This window comes from Xenopus laevis, chromosome 3L, assembly GCF_017654675.1.
Source record: "Xenopus laevis strain J_2021 chromosome 3L, Xenopus_laevis_v10.1, whole genome shotgun sequence".
NCBI classification, from domain to species: Eukaryota; Metazoa; Chordata; class Amphibia; order Anura; family Pipidae; genus Xenopus; species Xenopus laevis.
The window spans coordinates 75,254,457-75,274,162 of NC_054375.1; the positions used below are offsets into that span (position 1 = coordinate 75,254,457).

A 19,706-nucleotide genomic window follows, 5' to 3' on the forward strand; every position below is an offset into this window, starting at 1 on the left:
TGTGAAACAGTGAATACATTAAGGTTTCAAAAAGTACTATCTTTTATTACAGAAGGGAAAATGGACCATTTATTTTGACCTCTCTTTAGCTGCAAAAAAACTCAAGCTTTGTTCCACCACTCTAAAATAACCATTAATACTGAAATTGTATCAAAGAAAAAACAGTCTCCAAAGACATTTGATCACTTAACCTAGTTATGGAACTAAACTTGAACTCAGTTTAAGGATCCGTAGCCATATCAGGTTTCATTTTCTTTAAACAATGTATAAAATATCTGACATGTTTCAGACACTAAGGGGCTGATTTTCTAAAACTCAAATCAATCAAATTTTTTTCTGAAAACAAAGTCGACCTAACTCCCTTCCACAAATTGAACTCCATTATCAATCATTTTTCTCGAAAAAAATCGGAGGCAAAACATCATGACAAAGTTGAATTTCAATTCGTATTCTATGACTGCCCTTCCAAAAACTCAATTTTATCGAAATTTCCGAGTGAAAACAACTTTTTAGGAATTATTGAGGGCAGACCAAGATGTCAAGAAACAACTTCAGGGACATCTGCCATTGACTTCTACATGACCTCAACAGGTTTGAGATGGCGTATTTTCAGATTCTGATTTTTATCAGCTTTCTCCAAAAAAAAAAAAAAATATATATTTTTTTTTACAAAAAAAACATTGATCAGAAAAAAAATCAAGGTTTAATAAATGGGCCCCGGAATGTGCCCTTTCTTCGTGCTAAAATAATATTTACTTGGCTCTCTCTCCTTGCCAAAATGCTGTGCCTCAGTCCCAACAGAAAAACTGGGGTATTCTTGCATTTATCCTGTCAATTTGTATGGCCAAATTGATCAATGGATTTGCCCTCAATCTGGACATTTTACCCATATGCACTTAATTTGAACCATTAGAAGACTGAATCTTTTTTGGACAGAAAAAAAAAAACATACTGTTACACGCCAACACAGAAAACAAATGTAACTATACAGCTAAAATTAATACAAGGCCATCCACAAACGTGTGTAGAACGTTTATATCATAAAATCGTGTTTACTTTCAATGATTCCAGTATGGAGAATTATTAAACATATGCTTATTTATTAAGGTTTTGAGAATAAAAACCAAAGTACTTTAAGATTATAGCTGTATATATGCGGATTCCTTTTTCTCCAAACATTTGGTTATTTTGGACAAAAAAGTTCCAAGTTTCCAAAGACCTAGTTTGTCTAGATGCTGTTTTGCATATCCCAGCCTCTGATCAATGTGATGAGATTGCAAATAAGGCTTCCTCTTGGTGACTCTTCCATTATTCCTGTAGAAGTAGTTTCCCACTTTTCACATTTAACTAATTATGCAATTTGGCCAGGGGTTCTTAAAAAATTTCAGTAGTACAGTATACTGTTAAATGCAAATGTTTCAATGAATGTAAATTGGAAAGTTTCTTAGAATTGCGTTTTGTGCAAAAAAAAAAAAAAAAAAAAAAAAGATGGTTGATTTGATTCATCTTAACAGCCACCAAAGACAAATGTGTACATATAGAACTCAAACCGCATTGGGATTCCAATAGAATTATAGCAAATAGCCAATTATTAGTGCATTTAGGTTTGCACTGCACCCTGTATTTCTACACAAAAAAAGAGAAAGATTGCCAATACACAGTTTGCCTGTTTGAAATTTAGAAATTGTTAGAAAAAATGAGGTGTTCATACCACACTTTGGGAAAAAAATGTAAGCTCAAGGCTCCACATTACATGGGAGTCCTACACAAAATATCAGCCCATAAACGAGCCAATAAAATCTTCTTATTGGCCCCTGTGTGGGGCCATCCTTCTCCGATCAATATCTGGGCGAAAGTCGGCCACATGCCGATCGGGCAGGGAAAAAAATCCCTTCAGATCGCGGCTGCATCTTTTCGTTGATGCAGTTTGTCTAATAAATATTCGATCTAAGGGTTCCAAAAAAAAATTCTAATCAAATTAGATTCATACGAATAGAGTTTTTCTCCCGAAAAAAAACTTGCATGTCAGGAAGGCTATTAACATCTCCAAATGGCTCAACGGACCTCTGCCATTGACTTTTAAATGAACTCAGGAGGTTTTAGGTGGTGAATATATGAATTAGGACTATTTCCATGGTTGAGGTGTGATAAATCTCACCCTCAAATTTACATTTGAATAGGGGGATTACAATTGGAATGTGTGAATTTTGAAACTCAAAATTTGAATGTACTTTTCGACCCTTGATAAATCTGCCCCTTACAGTGCTGTTCTTACCAGCCTAACAATCACTCGCACATAGAAGGAACCTTTGCAAGTATTAATAACTCAAATTGCTTAACACTTAGCGAATGTGAAACATTATCCAAAATGTCAGTGGATTAACAATAATAACCTTTGAGGCTGCAGTGGATTCCTAGGCACTTATCTGATAGTTATTACAAGAAGAAGGATTTACAGTTTTCAGAAGTCCATTACAAAATGCGTCTTAATCCAAATGACTTAGGAAAAAATAATCAAATATGGGCAGATTCACACTTAGGTCCCTGGAATGCATTTCAATATTGCAGAGTACTACTATTAAACCATATACAGTGTGCCCTTTATATCAACCCCTTGATGATGGGACACTTTTTTTTACTGCAAGATAAATTATAATAACAAATGTGAATTCATTTCACATTCATTTAATTCAAGTACATTGAAAGAAGCCCTTTTTTTAAATGGGGAAACTGTAGATCAGCTTTCAATTTTCGATGATATATATATATATATATATATATATATATATATATGTGTATATTATCTAAGGGTCAGGGCACACAGGCAGATTCGGGGAGATTAGTCACTGGGCGACTAATCTCCCCGAATCTGCCTGTGTGCCCTGACCCTTAAAGTTGTTAATGAATGTATGAAAATTTGATACTACCTTTTTATCTATAACATGAAGGATTTACCATTTAGTCGTAAGAAATACCTTCAAAATACACCCCAGATGACTGGATCAGCTTTAAACATAGGAAACTAATTTGCTTGCCATTCAAACTCTTGGGGATAAAACACAAAGATCAGACACTCAAGCCAACTGGAAAAATGGTGCTATTGCTATAACAAGGAACTCGCTCCAGGATAGAGTTTAACAGTTACTGAACGTCACCCTTCTGGCAGCTCTGCTTGTCATTCTCTTGCCAATTCTATTTAACTAATCAGGGCCTGGCAAGTATGCAATATGCCACCTGCTGAACAGCTTCTCAAGCCTTCTGCATTCAGCATTTGAGCATTGGCAGTATGGTCTGGTGAATGGCAAGTATTTGCCAAGTGATCAGATAACTCTTTAAAGTTCAGGAAACATAATTACTCTTCATCTTGAAATATAAATATCATCTTCTCGCAGAATTATTTAACTATACGGACAAAAGTAGTATACACTTAAACATATATGCAACTTTCTTAGCTCTATATCCAAATTAGATCAAATAAAAGTTTGCAGAGAAGGAATGTTGTTTTTGAGACCAAAAAATTGTGCAGTAGGTTAAGTTAATGCATAGCACACACAAACTGCTACATATTCAATAGTAAAAATTTTCGATAGAATATTATCTAGTCACATAAAAAGCATTAGGGGACATCTTTCTCATCGAAGAACAGTTCATAAAATTCAAAGATGGATCTCAGTCCCAAAGCATCTTCAATTGCAACCCAAACCTCGTTGGGAGCAAGTACCTATCATCAGTCTGTATAATCTCTAACTTAGTGGTTGCCAGAATTTTTCAGTTCAAGTCTTCCTTGAAGGTCAAACCTTTGGTAAGTTCGAAATAAGGTAAACAATGTAATGAAAAAATATTGTATCAGCACAGCCATATTAATGGCAGCAAACAAGTTTTCAATCCAGCTCTCAACCTAGATGATCTTTAAGTTATGTTTCAGGTATATATAGGAAAGCAATCAGGCATTCTCCACAAGTATGATATGTACTGGGCCTCCACTGCCCCTCCAGGGGTGTCAGCCAATAGTTTTGGAACCACTACTCAAAGCAGTGGAACCATCATTAATCTGTATCCACCTAATCATATCTATACTTGGCACCTCCCAATACCAATCTTCTTCCTAAATTTTTTCATTAAAAATTACATTTTTAATTTAAAAAAAAAAAAATTCTTAAAAACGCCTGCTCAGATTGCTTTTCAAATATATTAAACTTGAATATTCAAACAGCAGTGTAATTGACAAAACAGGAAAGTCAGTACTAAATCTAGCATAGTAAAATCAGAATGGTTTCAGACATAACGTAATGTGAAACGGACACTTTATGAATTCCAAAAGAATGACTTCAGTTAAGAATAAAATAATAATGATGAATACTGTAGTATATAAAATTTACAAACCAGCACACATGCCATGGGCCATGAAATACAATTTAATTAAATTAAATAAGAGTTTACCCACTTTACTGTAGCTTTTTTTTCTGTATTTTTCTGCCAACGTCACAGTCATCAATTATGTGGCTAAGCCGGTAACTGAATAGGGTGATAGTTATCTTAGCAGACTTTAAGAAGATTTAGCACATGTTGTTAAAAAGCATAAACTCTGTGCGACAATCAAATTTACTTTAATTTTTTTTACTATAGCTTTAAATCCTATATAACTTGTCGAGTTATTTGAAAATGCTTCAGCCTTTGATATCCAACATTGCTAAAAAGGTAAACTCAAAGGGTGTGTAACAATTAAACACAGTATAGTGGCATTTTTAGAGTTGACATGACATTTAAATCATATTAAACATTTTCCATTGGTTTTAAGTGTCAGTAACACTTACATACATACACACTGATTGAGCTTCCATAACTTAACAAAACTGAAACTGTCGTACTTTATTTATAGCTTGTATTATACAGACTTGTGTGCTCCAGGACCAACCAGGAGAGACTGGATAAAATAGGTCAGAATTGTAGCTTGACCTATCCAAATGTCCCTAGTTTCAAAATTTAATCCAGAAAGATATTAAACCTGGATGTGTCCCAATATCTTTATTGCATTCTCACCTCCTAAAAAATGGTTAAGTTTATTTACACCAGGCAGCAAAAGAAAAAAAACAGGGCATTGATTCATTTTATTTATTTTAAAAATTGTATTTCCTGTATAAATGGAGGGCGAAACTACAATGACATAACAGCCGTTAGTTTCTGCATCTCATGATGTTATTGCTGTAACTGGGAAATCCACTTAAATCCTAACAAAGAACTTTCATCTACATTAATGCCCAAAAAAAATGGCACATGCAAACAGCTTTAGCAGTTCAAAAAAAGAAGCAAGTGAAGACTGCCTGGAAATCATCCCACAATTCACCCATATGCACATCTTACTTCCTTACACTTACCTGGCCTGACCAGGGATGTAAGTTCTTGGGCCCGGGCCTCCACTCTTAACCCACATTTACAATTTTACATCCACCAACCAACAGAAGTACAACCAAAATATCACAACACCCAAGCAAACACCACTCCTCTGAGCGGCTTAAGTTTAACTGAATGGCAAACGTTTCCCCAGCAACCCTTAAGGGTAATACAGGCACCAACATCAGAAATTACCCAATGCACAGTGATGGATACAACAGATGCAAATGACTGGAAATCACTGGAGGAGCCATTATCCTTCCTACCCACATGGAAGGATTCTGTGGTAGTTCAGCAGTTAAACTAGATGGATGACTAAAAGAACCCACAATTAGAGGTCCTCTGGACACTTACACAGGCAATAAGAGAGCAAATAATGCAGCAAGAATATAGAATCCTGCATAGTAAATACAAAACTACCCTGAAAGATAAATAAATTAGTAATTATTTTGTGGCACTAAAACTGACCATACAAGGGCAAATTAAAACTAATGATTTGCTACAGTGTACAAGTCCTTCCCTGGGCAACTACAGGCCAAATATCAAACAGGCAGGTTTGAAAATTCCATCAGGAGAGGACAGTATTAATATGGTTCTCTCCCAACATGCCTGCATAGGCCTCTTTTATAAAAAAATAAAAATCCATATTTGGAGAACATTACAATTATAATCAGGCAGAATTTACTGGTCACCTGTTTAAAAGCAAATACCTTATCGTTTCTATAGATTTGCACCTTGGAAAATGTTGTGCCTTTTCTTGTATATGGAGCTTATTATTACAATGAGAGACAAGAATGAGATATAGTACAAATAATATGGAGTTGCTAACTACCAAACAGTAGGAAGAAAATGTACTAAAACATTGGTGAAAATTGTCAAGGTTTATATGACATACCAGTCTACCTGTTGGAGATGATGTGGACAGCAAGGTTCTCTACTGCACATGGTCGCACTGACAAATCATTTGTGGAAACAAATATTTCCAGATGAAGCCCAGATCATAGCTCCATTTAAAAAAAATGTTACATGTTTGTTTTCAAACAGCTAACCAGTAAATTCTACCTGTTGATGGGTAGCTACTTACTTATAATTTTATTGTATACAAAAAAAGCATTACTCATTTGCATTGATATATTAGGGCTACAATAAGATTTAAAAGAAGAGCACTATACCAAAAATGTCAGTTATATTCCAAAATAAGGAAAATAAACCAAGGTATGACAACAACCTGTACTCGGTAACCAAACTTGGTTTATAATTATACAGTCTATTGTATACAATGCAAATATATAAAATAAATGCCATAAGTTTTGAAAAAAATATAACATTATCTGCATATATCACTTCCCATTTAAACTGAAGCTCACTCAAACTGAATATGTATAATTATTAAAATTGCACTTAATACTATTATTAGAGTATGTGACATAATTAAAAAAGGCACAGCACAAGTTCAACTTACCCTTAAGGCTTCAATAACAAGGTCTCTTGCTTCCAATTCTCCTTCTAGAATGCTTAAAAGGAAACGTAATTCTGGCTTGCTCAGATTTTCCACATTAAAGTCTTTCTTCTAGAAAAAAAAAATAATACAAACAATGAGCCAGCAGTTTTTTATGTGGTGTGGTTTAGTTAGGAGTATTATAACATTTGAGAATAAAACTATTGTTTTGTAAATCTGCAAGTTCCACAAAATACATGGCAGAATAAAGTCAAGGAGGCCTCTGAGGCTCATTAATAACAATAAAAAAATAGTTGGTTATTTAGCTTGTATGTGGACCAAGTTATATGTTTTGGTTTTTTTTACCGTGCATTGAATTATAATTACTTTGCTGCAAAAAAATGGGTGCATTAAGAGAGTTTGATTCCACTGATGGCCTACTGGTGCAACATGCAAAAAGAACCGACATAAGCAGGTGTAAAATGCAGTGCTTCCTTCTGCTACACCTAACCTATGGGATGCTAAGCTAGCCATCCATGTGAAGAGAAATAAAACCCACATTTATTTGGTTTGCATATAAGGGGAAGTATCATACTTTAGTTTTGTATCAGTGGGTTTTTCAGCTAAAAGAGAATCAACTTTTATTTTGTTTTCACCCCAAATAAATATTCTCTTAAGAAGGAAAGGTTTACAGGTTGTATGGATTCTTATTACATACTGAACCAATTATCCAGAAAGCTCAGAATTACAGAAAGGCCATCTCCCATAAACTCCATTATAATCAAATTCAATTTTTTTAAAGACTTTCTTTTTCTCTGTAATAATAAAACAGCTCCTTGTACTTGGTTTATTTAATGTTTAAACTATTTTTAGTAGACAAAGTACAAAGATCCAAATAATGGATATTATTGTGAAAACCCCAGGTCCTAAGCATTCTGGAAAACAGGTCCTAAACATGTACCAACTAAAAGCCCAGGATGATCAACACCATAAAATTAGTTCCTGGGTGTTCTCTAAAGCATCAGGCAATAAATTTGCATCCTGTATTTTCAGCATTCACACCTTGGTCTACATTGCAGACTGGAGCAGTCAGAATTGTGCCTGTATCGATGAGTGGTGCTTCAAATAAACAGTAAAATAATAACACCTATAAAATTGTTTTCACTAGTACATGTTTCGTACTAGAACTCAGTATAAACTAAAAAAAAAACAGCTTATTTTTGTATCCCAATGTTATGAAAGTATTGTGCTTTATGTGGGCATGATGTACAACCTTTTTCTTTATATATCTTTTTCTATATATGTAAAATAATCACTTACAATAATACTGTGTTTTATGCAACACTTTACAATAACTACACAATACCTCCCAACCTCCCAAAAAAAATGTGACCACTCCAATTTTATGGTCATATTCCCTAATTGCCATGTCCATCTTACAAAATTTGGCAGCTCATGAAAGATTTCTGGGAGTTTTAGTGCAATGTTTTATGTGTTGTATAAGTTATGTTAATGAAGGTGATTCGCCATTTAAGCTGTTAGTGTCTGTTCTCCCAAGAGACCTCCTTATCTTAAATAGTTACAATTCTATCTTTACTTAAATTGTTACAAAAGTATCCAAGTGCAGATGCCGAGTGTTCTGGCCAAAAAGCCTCCTATTTTAATTAAGTTTCAGAAAATTAATATCTTTTTCTGGCGTCAGTGCAGGAGATCTCGCAGATAACAGGACAGTTGGGAGGAATGCTACACATTATGAGCAGGGCCATATTTATATTAAGGCCCACGAGGACCTGTGCCTAGGGTGGAATTGTTTTGGGGGAGGCCCTCTGGGTGCCTATTTTTTACGTTTTTGTTTTGTTTTTTTAACCCCCCACCCTCTGCCACTGATTTCCATAGGAAATCCGATGACAGAACTGAGGGGTGAGGGGGGCAGAGGAAGCACGTGGAAGTGACGTCACCTGCACGGCGCCGTCACTTCCGCCGAATATTTGGTGACATCACATTCACAACGCGCCGACGTCACGCGCACAACGCAAGGTCATGTTTTAAATACAGTCCTGATTATGAGAGTTGATGTCTGTGATTTTCATTTAATGAATGGGCCCCTAAATTAATTGTTTCCTTTGTATCTCAAAACTCAGGGTCAGATAAATATCTAGGATTAACCCAGTAATTAGGGAAATTCGGCTACTATAATATACCATTTTAAAAGGGTTGTTCACCTTTGAGATAACTTTTAGTATGATGTAGAGAACGATATTGTGAGACAATTTGAAATTGGTTTTCATTTTTTAAATTATTTAGCTTTTTATTCAGCAGCTCTTCAATTTGCATTTTAAGCAATCTGGTAGCTAGGGTCAAAATTTCCCTAGCAACTATACATTGATTTGCATAAGAGACTGGAATATGAATAGGAGTGGGCCTGAATATAAAGAGGAGTAATAAAAAGTAGCAGTAATAATACATTTGTAGCCTTACAGAGCGTTTGCTTTTTAGAAGGGGTCAGCGAGGCCCATTTGAAAGCTACAAAGAGTCAGAAGAAAAAAGCAAATAATTACAAAACTATAAAAAATAATGAAAACAGTTGAAAAGTTGCTTCGAATTGGCCATTCTATAACATACTAAAAGTTAACTTAAAGGTGAACCACCCCTTTAAGTTAAGGCTTGTGCAAGTACTGTTAGCTATTGACAATCATACCCTTTGCACTGCTAGTTTACTGTATCAATACAGCTTTTAATAGGGCTTACTTCACATGGCTCTCTGTTTTCCCATGGATGGCCCCTTCAATAGTGTGTAGGTCTTTCAAAGTGTGTGGGTGCAGAATAGATTTACTAGGGGCTAGAAGCTCTTTGTGAATTAAACATTACCTTTATTGGTAGCTGCTTTCAAACATGTGACTCTCAGCAGCTTTATGTATACCAGCCTGAAAGACAGATACACAGTACAGATCTTCTGTCTGTTCGTTACAGATTAATGCCTCATTAAATTCATAGCTATCATTTTTCACTTAATCATTCCGGGCTAGCTATTTCTGCTTTATCGATGCAAGTTTTTTTTTGCCTCCTAAATCAAGGGATTCAACAAACGACTTGCTAAAACTCAAAGTTAAAGTTCTCCATGAGCAAAGAGAGTGACTCCCTACAGATCCTGCTCACAAAACCCAGTATATTCAGTTTTTATGTTACCCCATAATATGCAAAGGAACAAATTGTCCAAACCTACCATACTGAACATGCCAGAGAAGAAGACTTGGACAAAATTATACTAATGAACTAAAAGCCATTATTATACAACTCAAGCAGGCTTAGTTTTGAAAGGGGAAGCCTCTTCTACCATATATCTCTACAGAGTATACCTTGGTATATTCATATTACATATAGCATGGTTTACAAAATTAAGACTCCTGATATAAGCATCAGCATTACTTATGTGCAAGCAAAGGGCCTGTGGGAACAAGGTCCTTAATTATCACTTGTGCAAGTAGTACAGAGCTCCTGTGTACTACTAAGTATGCTTGATGTGCCAGCAAATGCACAATAAACAGAATGAACTTACATCGAACTCTATAAATCTAAAATTGCTAAGCGTTAGCACCAATTTGTACCCTGGTCTGTAATTTCCCTAACGGACACTCTGTTGTGTGTAAAAAGTCAATTGGTTTGAACATTAATGGTTTGCACTTATATTGTCAGAATGAAATATGATGCCCTTTTGAATAATTTGAGAATCTGAAATTGTTCTTGTTAATGTCAGTCCTTTGACAACAAAACCTATCTGTTCTAAGTCTAACTAGAGGAAAAACTGAGCTTTAGTAAGTCTTATACATGCTGATTTAGGTTTGCCAAAATCATTACCTTTTCCTGCCAATCATTCCGTGGTTCTGTTATTAGAATGTAAAGGGCAGGCAAAATGTGAAACAATCATGTCTATTTGTCTTGTTGATTAGCTACACTTAGCTCAGTCTTCCACTGTGCACACTGGGAGAAGTAAAGCAGGTACCATTTTGTTGCCTACAAACTATTTAGAGAAATAAAATCCAAAGCACAACATCTACTCTACTTGCAATGTTCTTTTTTACAAAGCACGATGTTTAGCATGAAGAGACCTTTAATTTAGATATTTGGATCTTGTCAACATATAATTAACTACTCTTGTGTAGGCGTTAGAGAAGTACATTTACACGCAGTTAAGCTGTGGTAATTACACAGAAAAAAGAACAACAATGTAGACAAAAGATACAGTTAAGCTCCCCATAGACACAAACGTCGCTGATTTTAGCTTAGTCCGACCAATCCTTCGAGATTATCGTGCGGTTAGTGGGATTAGAATGATCGTACATTTTATGATTTTGCGGCCAACATCTGTCAGAAAATTGATTGGCCAGGTTAAAAAATCTTTATCGCCCCCAGTGCAATGTATCTATGTCTGCAGGGCCAAGCAGGCAGCTACCCTTCAGTTTTCCTGGCAATATCGCCTGAAATGGTCTTTTTAGTTGATGGACACATCGTACATTTAAACGATTGTTTCGAAATATTCGTGGTCTCACGATTATGATTGGATCTTTTAAAAATCTTTACATCTATGGCCAGCTTAACTGTTGATGGTACATATTTAAAGACACCCAGGGTGCACCTTTAACTTTTAGGATGTTATACAATGGCTAATTTTAAGCAACTTCCATTGGCCTTCATTTTTTCTTTTATTATAGTTTTTGAATCATTTTACGGACCCCAAACAGCTAAAAACAGCTAATGCTCAGTAAGGTTACAAATGTATTAGTATTGCTACTTTTTATAACCATTTGAAACACTTGCAATGGCCTGAGTGCAGAATTTTTTTATTTATTTTTTCACAGAATTCCAGAGTTACTGCAATTGCAAACAAAGTAGTTATGTTACAACCTCCATTCAATATACCAGTGCAGATCCAAATCAGGCTAGGCTGGTTTCAAACAGTAGAGGAACTCTGTGGGTGCAATTACACCAATAATTGGCACAGCCTCCTTTTATTATAACCAGAAGGCATGGAAGAATAATGTACTCCTTTTCTTAACACAGCATACAATCAAGCTTAGGGTATGAACATCAGTAACTGTCATACTATGCAGCATTCAACCTGTGCATGGTAAAATCAATGTGATACTGGTTCTGTACACATAGAGTGAGGCACAGCAAACTCACAGCACAAGGGTGCCACTTTGTAATCTGAAAACCCGTTGCCAAGCAACACACTAGTATTTCCAACCAACTGCACCTCCAGCCAGAGATATTAGACATTCTTCATTTAATATAGAGAAAATAGAGACAGCCAGTAGTAATGTACACTGAAAGTGTGCCTGTACATGAATATTTACTGGCACTAGAACATATACTTGGACTCTGAGGTCACTAGGTAAATTAGGCAGATAAAAACAAAACTACATGTGATTAACTACTGCGCCCAGAAAATGAAATGCCGCAGTAACCTTACACTGATCAAGCCGAGTAATACCCGTGACTAATTTTAGTAAAGAGTAATTAGTGCATTCAAAACCCTGTCAAAGGAATCCATACAGTAAATAGTAATGTGATCAGTTTCAGCAGAATGCATGTTCTGCATTATTCTGATTTGTTCAGAAACCTAAATTATAATCATGCACATTCCCTCTAATATCTACCATGGGAACATTACAATATTAACAAAAGGAAGCAGGTTGCAAAATTCTTTTAGGGCACTATGCAATGCTAGAACTACTCTAGCTAGAAGCTTGTATGCCAACTACCTTTGAATAATTGTGGATTTTGGACTATTTTTTTTTCCTGTAGCACAAATGACCCATTTGTCATAGTATTCCATTTTATTTATACAAGGTATAGTTCACATTTACGGCTGGTAGTTTACCCAACGATTTACATATTTACCCAATGATCTTCCTATGAGTGCTTTTGTGTTTTTCAGGTGGATCTCTGCTTAGCTTTTTTTTCAAAAATGCATCAGTTAATAGTGCTGCTCCAGCAGAATTCTGAACTGAAATCCATTTTCAAAAGTCCTCTATTATGTAGGAGAAATAACAGCCTGCCAGAAAGTAGTTCCATCCTAAAGTGCAAGCACAAGTCACATGACTGGGGCAGCTGGGAAACTGACAAAATGTCAAGCCCCATGTCAGATTTCAAAATTGAATATAAATTTTTGAAAGCCAGAATCCATTATTAGCCAATATAAAATACCTTCACATAAAAAAACGTGCACTGCATTTTTATACAGTTGTACGGTTTAAGGGATTGTTAACCTTCAAACACTTTTTTCAGTTAAGTTGGTTTCAGATAGCTCACCATAAATAAAGACGTTTTCCAATTACTTTCTATTTTCTATTTGTGACCATTTTTAGAATATTAAAGTGTACATTTTCATTTTTCACCTTCTTATATCTTTCTAAAGCAGGTTACAGTGTAAGCTGTAAAGTGATACATTTCTTATCTTTGTCCCTGCTGAGCAGAATCCCTCAGTTTCATTAAAGGCAGCTGTTAGAATTGATACAATAGTTGCTAATATTCCACAGATACTGCTAAGAAATGTATCAACTACTGTAGCAAACAGTAATTCATGTGCAGTTCCTGAGCCGTTACAGAGCTGCCAGACTGAAAAACTAGAGACAGGAAAATTAAACTTAAATTTTGGAAAATCGTTTAAAAATAAATAAATCATGGAAAGCAAAAAAGTGTATTTCTGGTGAACAATTTGAAAACAACTGAAAAAATGTTTGGAAGGTGAACAACTCCTTCAAACCTATATTTTTGAACAGAACTGCACAATATGTTGGCGCTCTAAAAATACATGGTAATAATAATAACAACGTTTTATTAAACCTTTGAAAGCAAGTTGGACTATACGTTTTCCCTAGAACAAATGCAAGAACCTATAAATGTAGAATCTACTTTTCTGGCACTCTGGTACTTGAGTGTCCACTCTTTAAATTTTGATCCATCTATGGCAGTGTTATAATTGGAAAGCTCTATGCCAGTTGTTTAGACCAAGTGAAACAGATGTTTTGTTTGAAAATTGTACCATTTTAACTTAGGCTACTGTGCGGCAACATATGGTCTCAGTTAATACAGATTTCTCTTTAATTAGGAAGCATGATGCACTACAGTATACTTCTGTTTTTAGCATGAAAATAAATATCCTATGATAATATAGCTTATGACTCTACTGATATTTAGAAAATGAATGTGCCACTAGTGAACTTTTTACAAGTTAACAGGCAGGAGCCTGTTTGCTCAACATTCCCGCTCATCACTGCTCTGCCCATGTGGCCCTCCAGCTCTTACCCTCCCCCACCAATCTGCAGAAACCCCCCCAAGCTCTTACTCCCTGCACGGCCAACTTGTGTTACTGCAAGGGGCCCATTTACTTAGTTCGAGTGAAGGAATAGAGGAAAAAAAGTTTGAATTTCGAATGGTCGAATATGGCTACTTCGACTACAACCTTCGACTTCGAATCGACAGATTCAAACTAAAAATCAGTCGACTATTCGATAGTCGAAGTACTGTCTCTTTAAAAAATTCTTCGACCCCCTAGTTCGCCACCTAAAACCTACCGAGGCCAATGTTAGCCTATGGGGAAGGTCCCCATAGGCTTTCCAAGGTTTTTTTGATCGAAGGAATTTCGTTCGATCGATGGATTAAAATCCTTTGAACCATTTGATTCGAAGGATTTAATCGTTCGATCGAACAATTATTCCTTCGAGCGTTCGATTGCGCTAAATCTTTCGACTTCGATATTCGAAGTTGAAGGATTTCAATTCGGCAGCCGAATAGAGGGTTAATTAACCCTTGATATTCGACCCTAGTTAAATTTGCCCCCAAGTGTGAAGAATACATTTTTGATTGACAGTTTTAACACATTATTTGAAGAAGTACTCCCTTTGCCTAAAAGAAGTATTAGAGGGCACTTTTTCTGACAGAAATAGTCACTCTACATGTAGGATTTGTGTCAGTCAGTTATTTTGTTATATTTTGTGTGTGCTGGAGTCGGTTATTTGAATTAGCTTCAATACATCTGCTAGGAAACAAAGCATTCCTAAAAGATGTAGTAGACCTACCTGATAATCAGAATCTGGCCCCAACTTCAGCATGAAGTCAGATGCTGAGAGGGCAGTAGAGAAGAGTAACTTGATTATTTCAGAAACATTACAAAATTTGTAATTTATTATATTTAGGAAGATTCTTATTTTCAGGAGATGAAGTTAATAGTAAATGTTCATTTTTGTGATAGTTTCCCTTCACTAGAAAAACCATATGATGTCTGTGGCACTGTTACACTGTTTCAATAAAGTTCAATGAATGACCTGTTGCAACATAGTGAACAATTCTGCATATACAAAGGTGACATCCACTTACTGTGAGTCGGATGTAGACAAATATTATGCAGATGTTTCAATGTTATCTTTCTTATAGTTGTGCTTTAAAAAAAATTCACTTACGTTAAACCCTCTCTAAACTGAAATTTAACATACGGTGTGCTAGGCTCAGTGATGCCCAGAAAGCAAATACATCATAAGAATTCGTTTTTAGTTTTCATTTATTACTAATCTTTACCGTCAGGTTCTCTCCATTCAAATCATTGCCTGGTTGCTAGCATAAGTGGGAGCCTAGTAACCGAAAAGCAGTTTGGTTTTCATTCTGGAGAGCTGTAGAATATTTAATATATAGGAAACAATGACCAGCTGCAATCTGTCTTTGCGTATCACTGGCAACATAACATTAAGTGTGAATTTTAGAGGGAGTACACCAATTAAAGGGGTTGTTCACCTTTAAATTAAGTTTTAGTATCATGTAGGGAGTGACATTCTGACATTATTTGCCGTTTTCATTGTGTATTATTTGTGTTTTTCGAGTTATTTAGCATTACATTAGATATATATTAAAAGCACAGTAACCCCAGAAAATGAAAGTGTATCAAAGTCATGTACTGCAAAGTATAATGTACTGCTGCCCTGCACTGTAAAAGTTCTGTATTTGCTTCAGAAAGACCGATATTATTTATATAATGAAGCTGCTGTATAGCTACGGGGGCAACCATTCAAGCTGAAAAAAAAAAATAAAAGGCACAAGTTAGACAGCAGATAACAGATAAGCTCTTTAGAAAAGAATGGGGTTTTACCAGTTTATCTGTTATCTGCTGTCTAACCTGTGCCCTTTCTTTTTTTCCTGCTTGAATGGCTGTCCCCAAGGCTATACAGCAGTTTATTTATATAAACTATATTAGTATTTCGGAAGCAAACTGATTTTTGATACAATTTATTTGTTTGGGTTACTGTTCCTTTAACTTCCTCAAGCAGGTAGGGCCTGCCATTGCAAGCACCGGTCTTCTGATGCCAAACAGTCATAAAAAAAAAGCTGTGATTTAGTTCTCTGCATAGAACTCCTACTATGTTTTAGTGTGAACATACCAATACCTTGGTACCAGAGCAGATGGGGAACCTCAAATAGAAGAATAAAATAGCAAACTACATCCCTAAAATGAGAAAAATAAATGGCATGCAGATGCCACCCTGCCATCAAACCATTGTAAAGGAGTCCCTACCGACAGTACATTTAAACAGAAAAATAACAGGAAAACAGCAAAACATCTGCAATTGAACACTGATAAATATACGGTCATAACAACCCTACATCCAGATGCTAGACCTCAAGTAATTTATTTTTCCATATTAGAGGTACAGTATTCCTTATTTTGCACTTTGCACCGGGGACAGATTTATCAAAATGTGAGTTTAGAACTCTCCCAAGTTCTATTCATTCCTATGGGATTTTTAGAATTGTTTTTATCAATGGGTGAAATTTAGAACATACCATTTGATAAATATGTTTCTAGAAATCCCATAGGAATGAATAGAATGTAGGTGAGCTTTCATTTGCTCTAAACTCACATAAGGTTAAATCTGCCCCCGATGTTATGAATGCGAAAATATGTATGTCTATCTATTTATGCAACACTGTACATTTAAACCAATAAGTTAGTGCAACAGATGATGAACATGTAATGATAGAAACAACCATAGGCACAATTCATCTGTAAACAGACCCTGCAACTGCTTGGGCCCTAGGGGTTTCAGGAGGTCCAGAAGGGCATACGTCTTATTACAAAAATTCAGAGGGGCTCAAATATGATTTTGCTGATAGGCTTATTTACAGTACATCTAATTACACCAATGTAAATAATTATATAGAAGAGGACAAATATGTCCCTGCCATGTATACTTATGCCTGTGCATTAAGTTAGATACAATATGGAAGCAAATGGTGTAGTGGCTCCAAGAGGAACAGGTGTATCAGCCACAAATGAAAACATGGGTAAAGAGATGTAGGGAGGTGCTGACAAATGCATATGTCACCTGTTCTCAACCCAGGCCCGAACCAGTTCAAGGTTCAGAAAAAAAATTCACTACCCAAAACCATCTCAGGCCCACTTCCCTAGTTGGCTTCATCGATGATGTTACAGGGGTGGGCACAAGGAGGTTTCCACCACTGAAGAAGGAGCCCTGCTGCAACACCGCAAAAAAAAAAAAGTTATGTAAGCTGCAACAGGGCAAGTACAACCAGATGTGCTGGCCCAATATGTTGGCCAAACCCACCTGACCTAGAGATAAACCTGGGGCAGCAATGTAACTAACCCTGCCGGCCATGGGTGCATGATGTACAACCAGGACCCCCAACCCCTCCAGAAGTGGTACACCACTGACCTTGGGATTGGATGGGTTTTGGTCTGGCCCACACATCATTAGTGGATATGTATTTTTGGATATCACACAGGTGATATTTTTAAACCAAATGAATGGATGAGATCTCCTATAATGTGAGCATTTCTTCCTGCAGTGGATCGTTCATGTGGTAACTCAGCCCTGCATTTCTTATTAGTCTGTACTCACTGTGGACCACACTTTGCAGCAGAGCACTCTGGATTTCTTGAAAAGTCGCACACTCACGAATTATGGATAAAATGTAAATCTTTATTTTAACATCCAATTAACAGAATCCAGCGTCTGAGGTTTCATTTCGTATCGATGCACTTCCTCAGAGACCTCACTGGCACAGACAAGCACCTAACACAGGTGGAACACAATGTGACAAGATGTGCCTGTGTTCAGCACTTGCTTGCGCCACAATGAGTACAATCGAATAGAAAAGGCTGGGCTGGATTACCTCCTGTGATCCTCTGTGGTGGAACACATGAATGATCCACAACAGGAGAATGCAGGAAGAAAAGTTTGTATGTAGCCCTTAGCAGGGCTTAACAGAATGCCAATTGTTCAGACAAACCAAATCCAGACCCAAGTCATGTGGCATTTAAGTGCTTGACAAGCGGACATGTTTTTTTATGCATTTTCAAAATGTTTTTCTCAGGTTAGGGTTTGGATATTAAAATGATGCATTTGGCGTGTCCCTATTATCAGACAATCTTGTGTAATTTGAATTCTTTGAAAGACAACATCCAAAAACATAAACAGAATCCTGCTAGGGATAAAAGCTATGGAAATTCAGGAAATGTCTTACAACTAGTACAAATGCAAGCAGCTGCCTCTATTAGTTGTGGCTGTTACTAAACGTCCAGTATGTCATTCCCTACATGAGACACAGGAAACGGAAAGTAAATCGAGGTATTATATATCACCTAATCACTAAATTAGGATATAAGATAAGGCAGGGCTTGCTCTGCTTCCATCCAAGGTTTGGTCAGTAACTAGCAAGCCAGAATAGGGCAGCCCTCATTATGAAGTCATAGATTCGGATTTTAACGTCATCCCTATCTTTAAGAGTCAGAGAGTGTGATAAGACTTCAGTATAAGAACTGCGCTAACGCAGGGCGGAAGATTTATCCTAGAGCCATGCAAAACTACAACTTCCAGTGTTCAGCTCGGTAGGAATTGTGGGCGATGTAGTTTACAAACATCTGGAGGCCGAAGGCTATCGGTGCAAATCACTAGGCAGCAGCTAAGAGATCGGCATTATTACGCTTGATATATGATCCATCCAGTGACAGCTCCAACGCACAGACCAAAGCTCAGCGCAAACCCCCTCCCCTATCCCACTGTCGGGGCAGCACAGGCACTTGTATGGAGGGACTGGAGTACAATGAGACGCTTACGTTATCCGTGTCTCCTTGGGCAATGCAGAAAGGCTCAGGCTGCTCTTCCTCGCTCCCCTCTACCGTCGCCATCTTCCAGCTGCTGAGAACTGAGAGTAAGAAGAGCCAGACAAGAAGAGATACGAGAGGACAGCCCCCACCAATAAGCCCGCACTTAACTCTCTGCCTGCCAGTCACAAACATTTACTCCTCCTACCGAGGCTTGCCGAGAGTTAACTCTCTATTTACCTGCACATTCCTACCTTACCCTTCCTGACTGTCAGGCACACGTGACCCTCTACACTACAGCACTTTGTTCATCGGCTCTTGTCATAATATGTTAGAGAATGTAATAGAAGGCAGTTATTAAGAACATAATCAAAATCCAGTATTTCAAACTTGCAGGACCAACCACACATTATTAAAAGTTTACTATGCACAAGACTGAACTGGTTCATACTATTTTTGGTATAGGTATGTTGGCCAATGATTAAACCCAGGATAAGATGGAAAATTTGACATGCAAAAGCCCCTTGACAGCAGGCAATGACACAACTACAATACTGCACACCCAGCAACTGTGGAGGGGCCCAAGGGACAGGTAGGTTTCCATCAGGCCTAGGCTTTCCAGATCACTCCTGGCTATATCTAATGAATGAATGTCGCAGGGCTGCACTGTGTACACTCAAATAAATTGCATTCAGTGTAGCCCTTTAAGCTGAATTATCTAGAGGTGTCTCAATTTCCAATTGATCCTGTTACCCTAACCTG

The 19,706-nt window shown here is 36.8% G+C and overlaps 1 protein-coding gene across 2 annotated transcripts in view; it reads right to left on the reverse strand.

Moving 5' to 3' along the window:
• Window positions 1–19,706, reverse strand: part of cttnbp2.L (cortactin binding protein 2 L homeolog) — a 74,463-nt gene that overhangs the window by 44,615 nt on the left and 10,142 nt on the right. Inside the window, exons 1-2 of one of the 2 annotated variants that reach the window (XM_018252563.2) lie at window positions 18,957–19,371; window positions 6,854–6,961 (exon numbers count right to left, since the gene is read on the reverse strand). In XM_018252563.2, the coding sequence (XP_018108052.1) occupies window positions 6,854–6,961; window positions 18,957–19,139 (291 nt within the window). In that variant the 5' untranslated portion in view covers window positions 19,140–19,371. Of the gene's footprint in view, window positions 1–6,853; window positions 6,962–18,956; window positions 19,372–19,706 lie in introns of those variants that run through there. The other variant, XM_018252564.2, reaches the window with a different exon arrangement.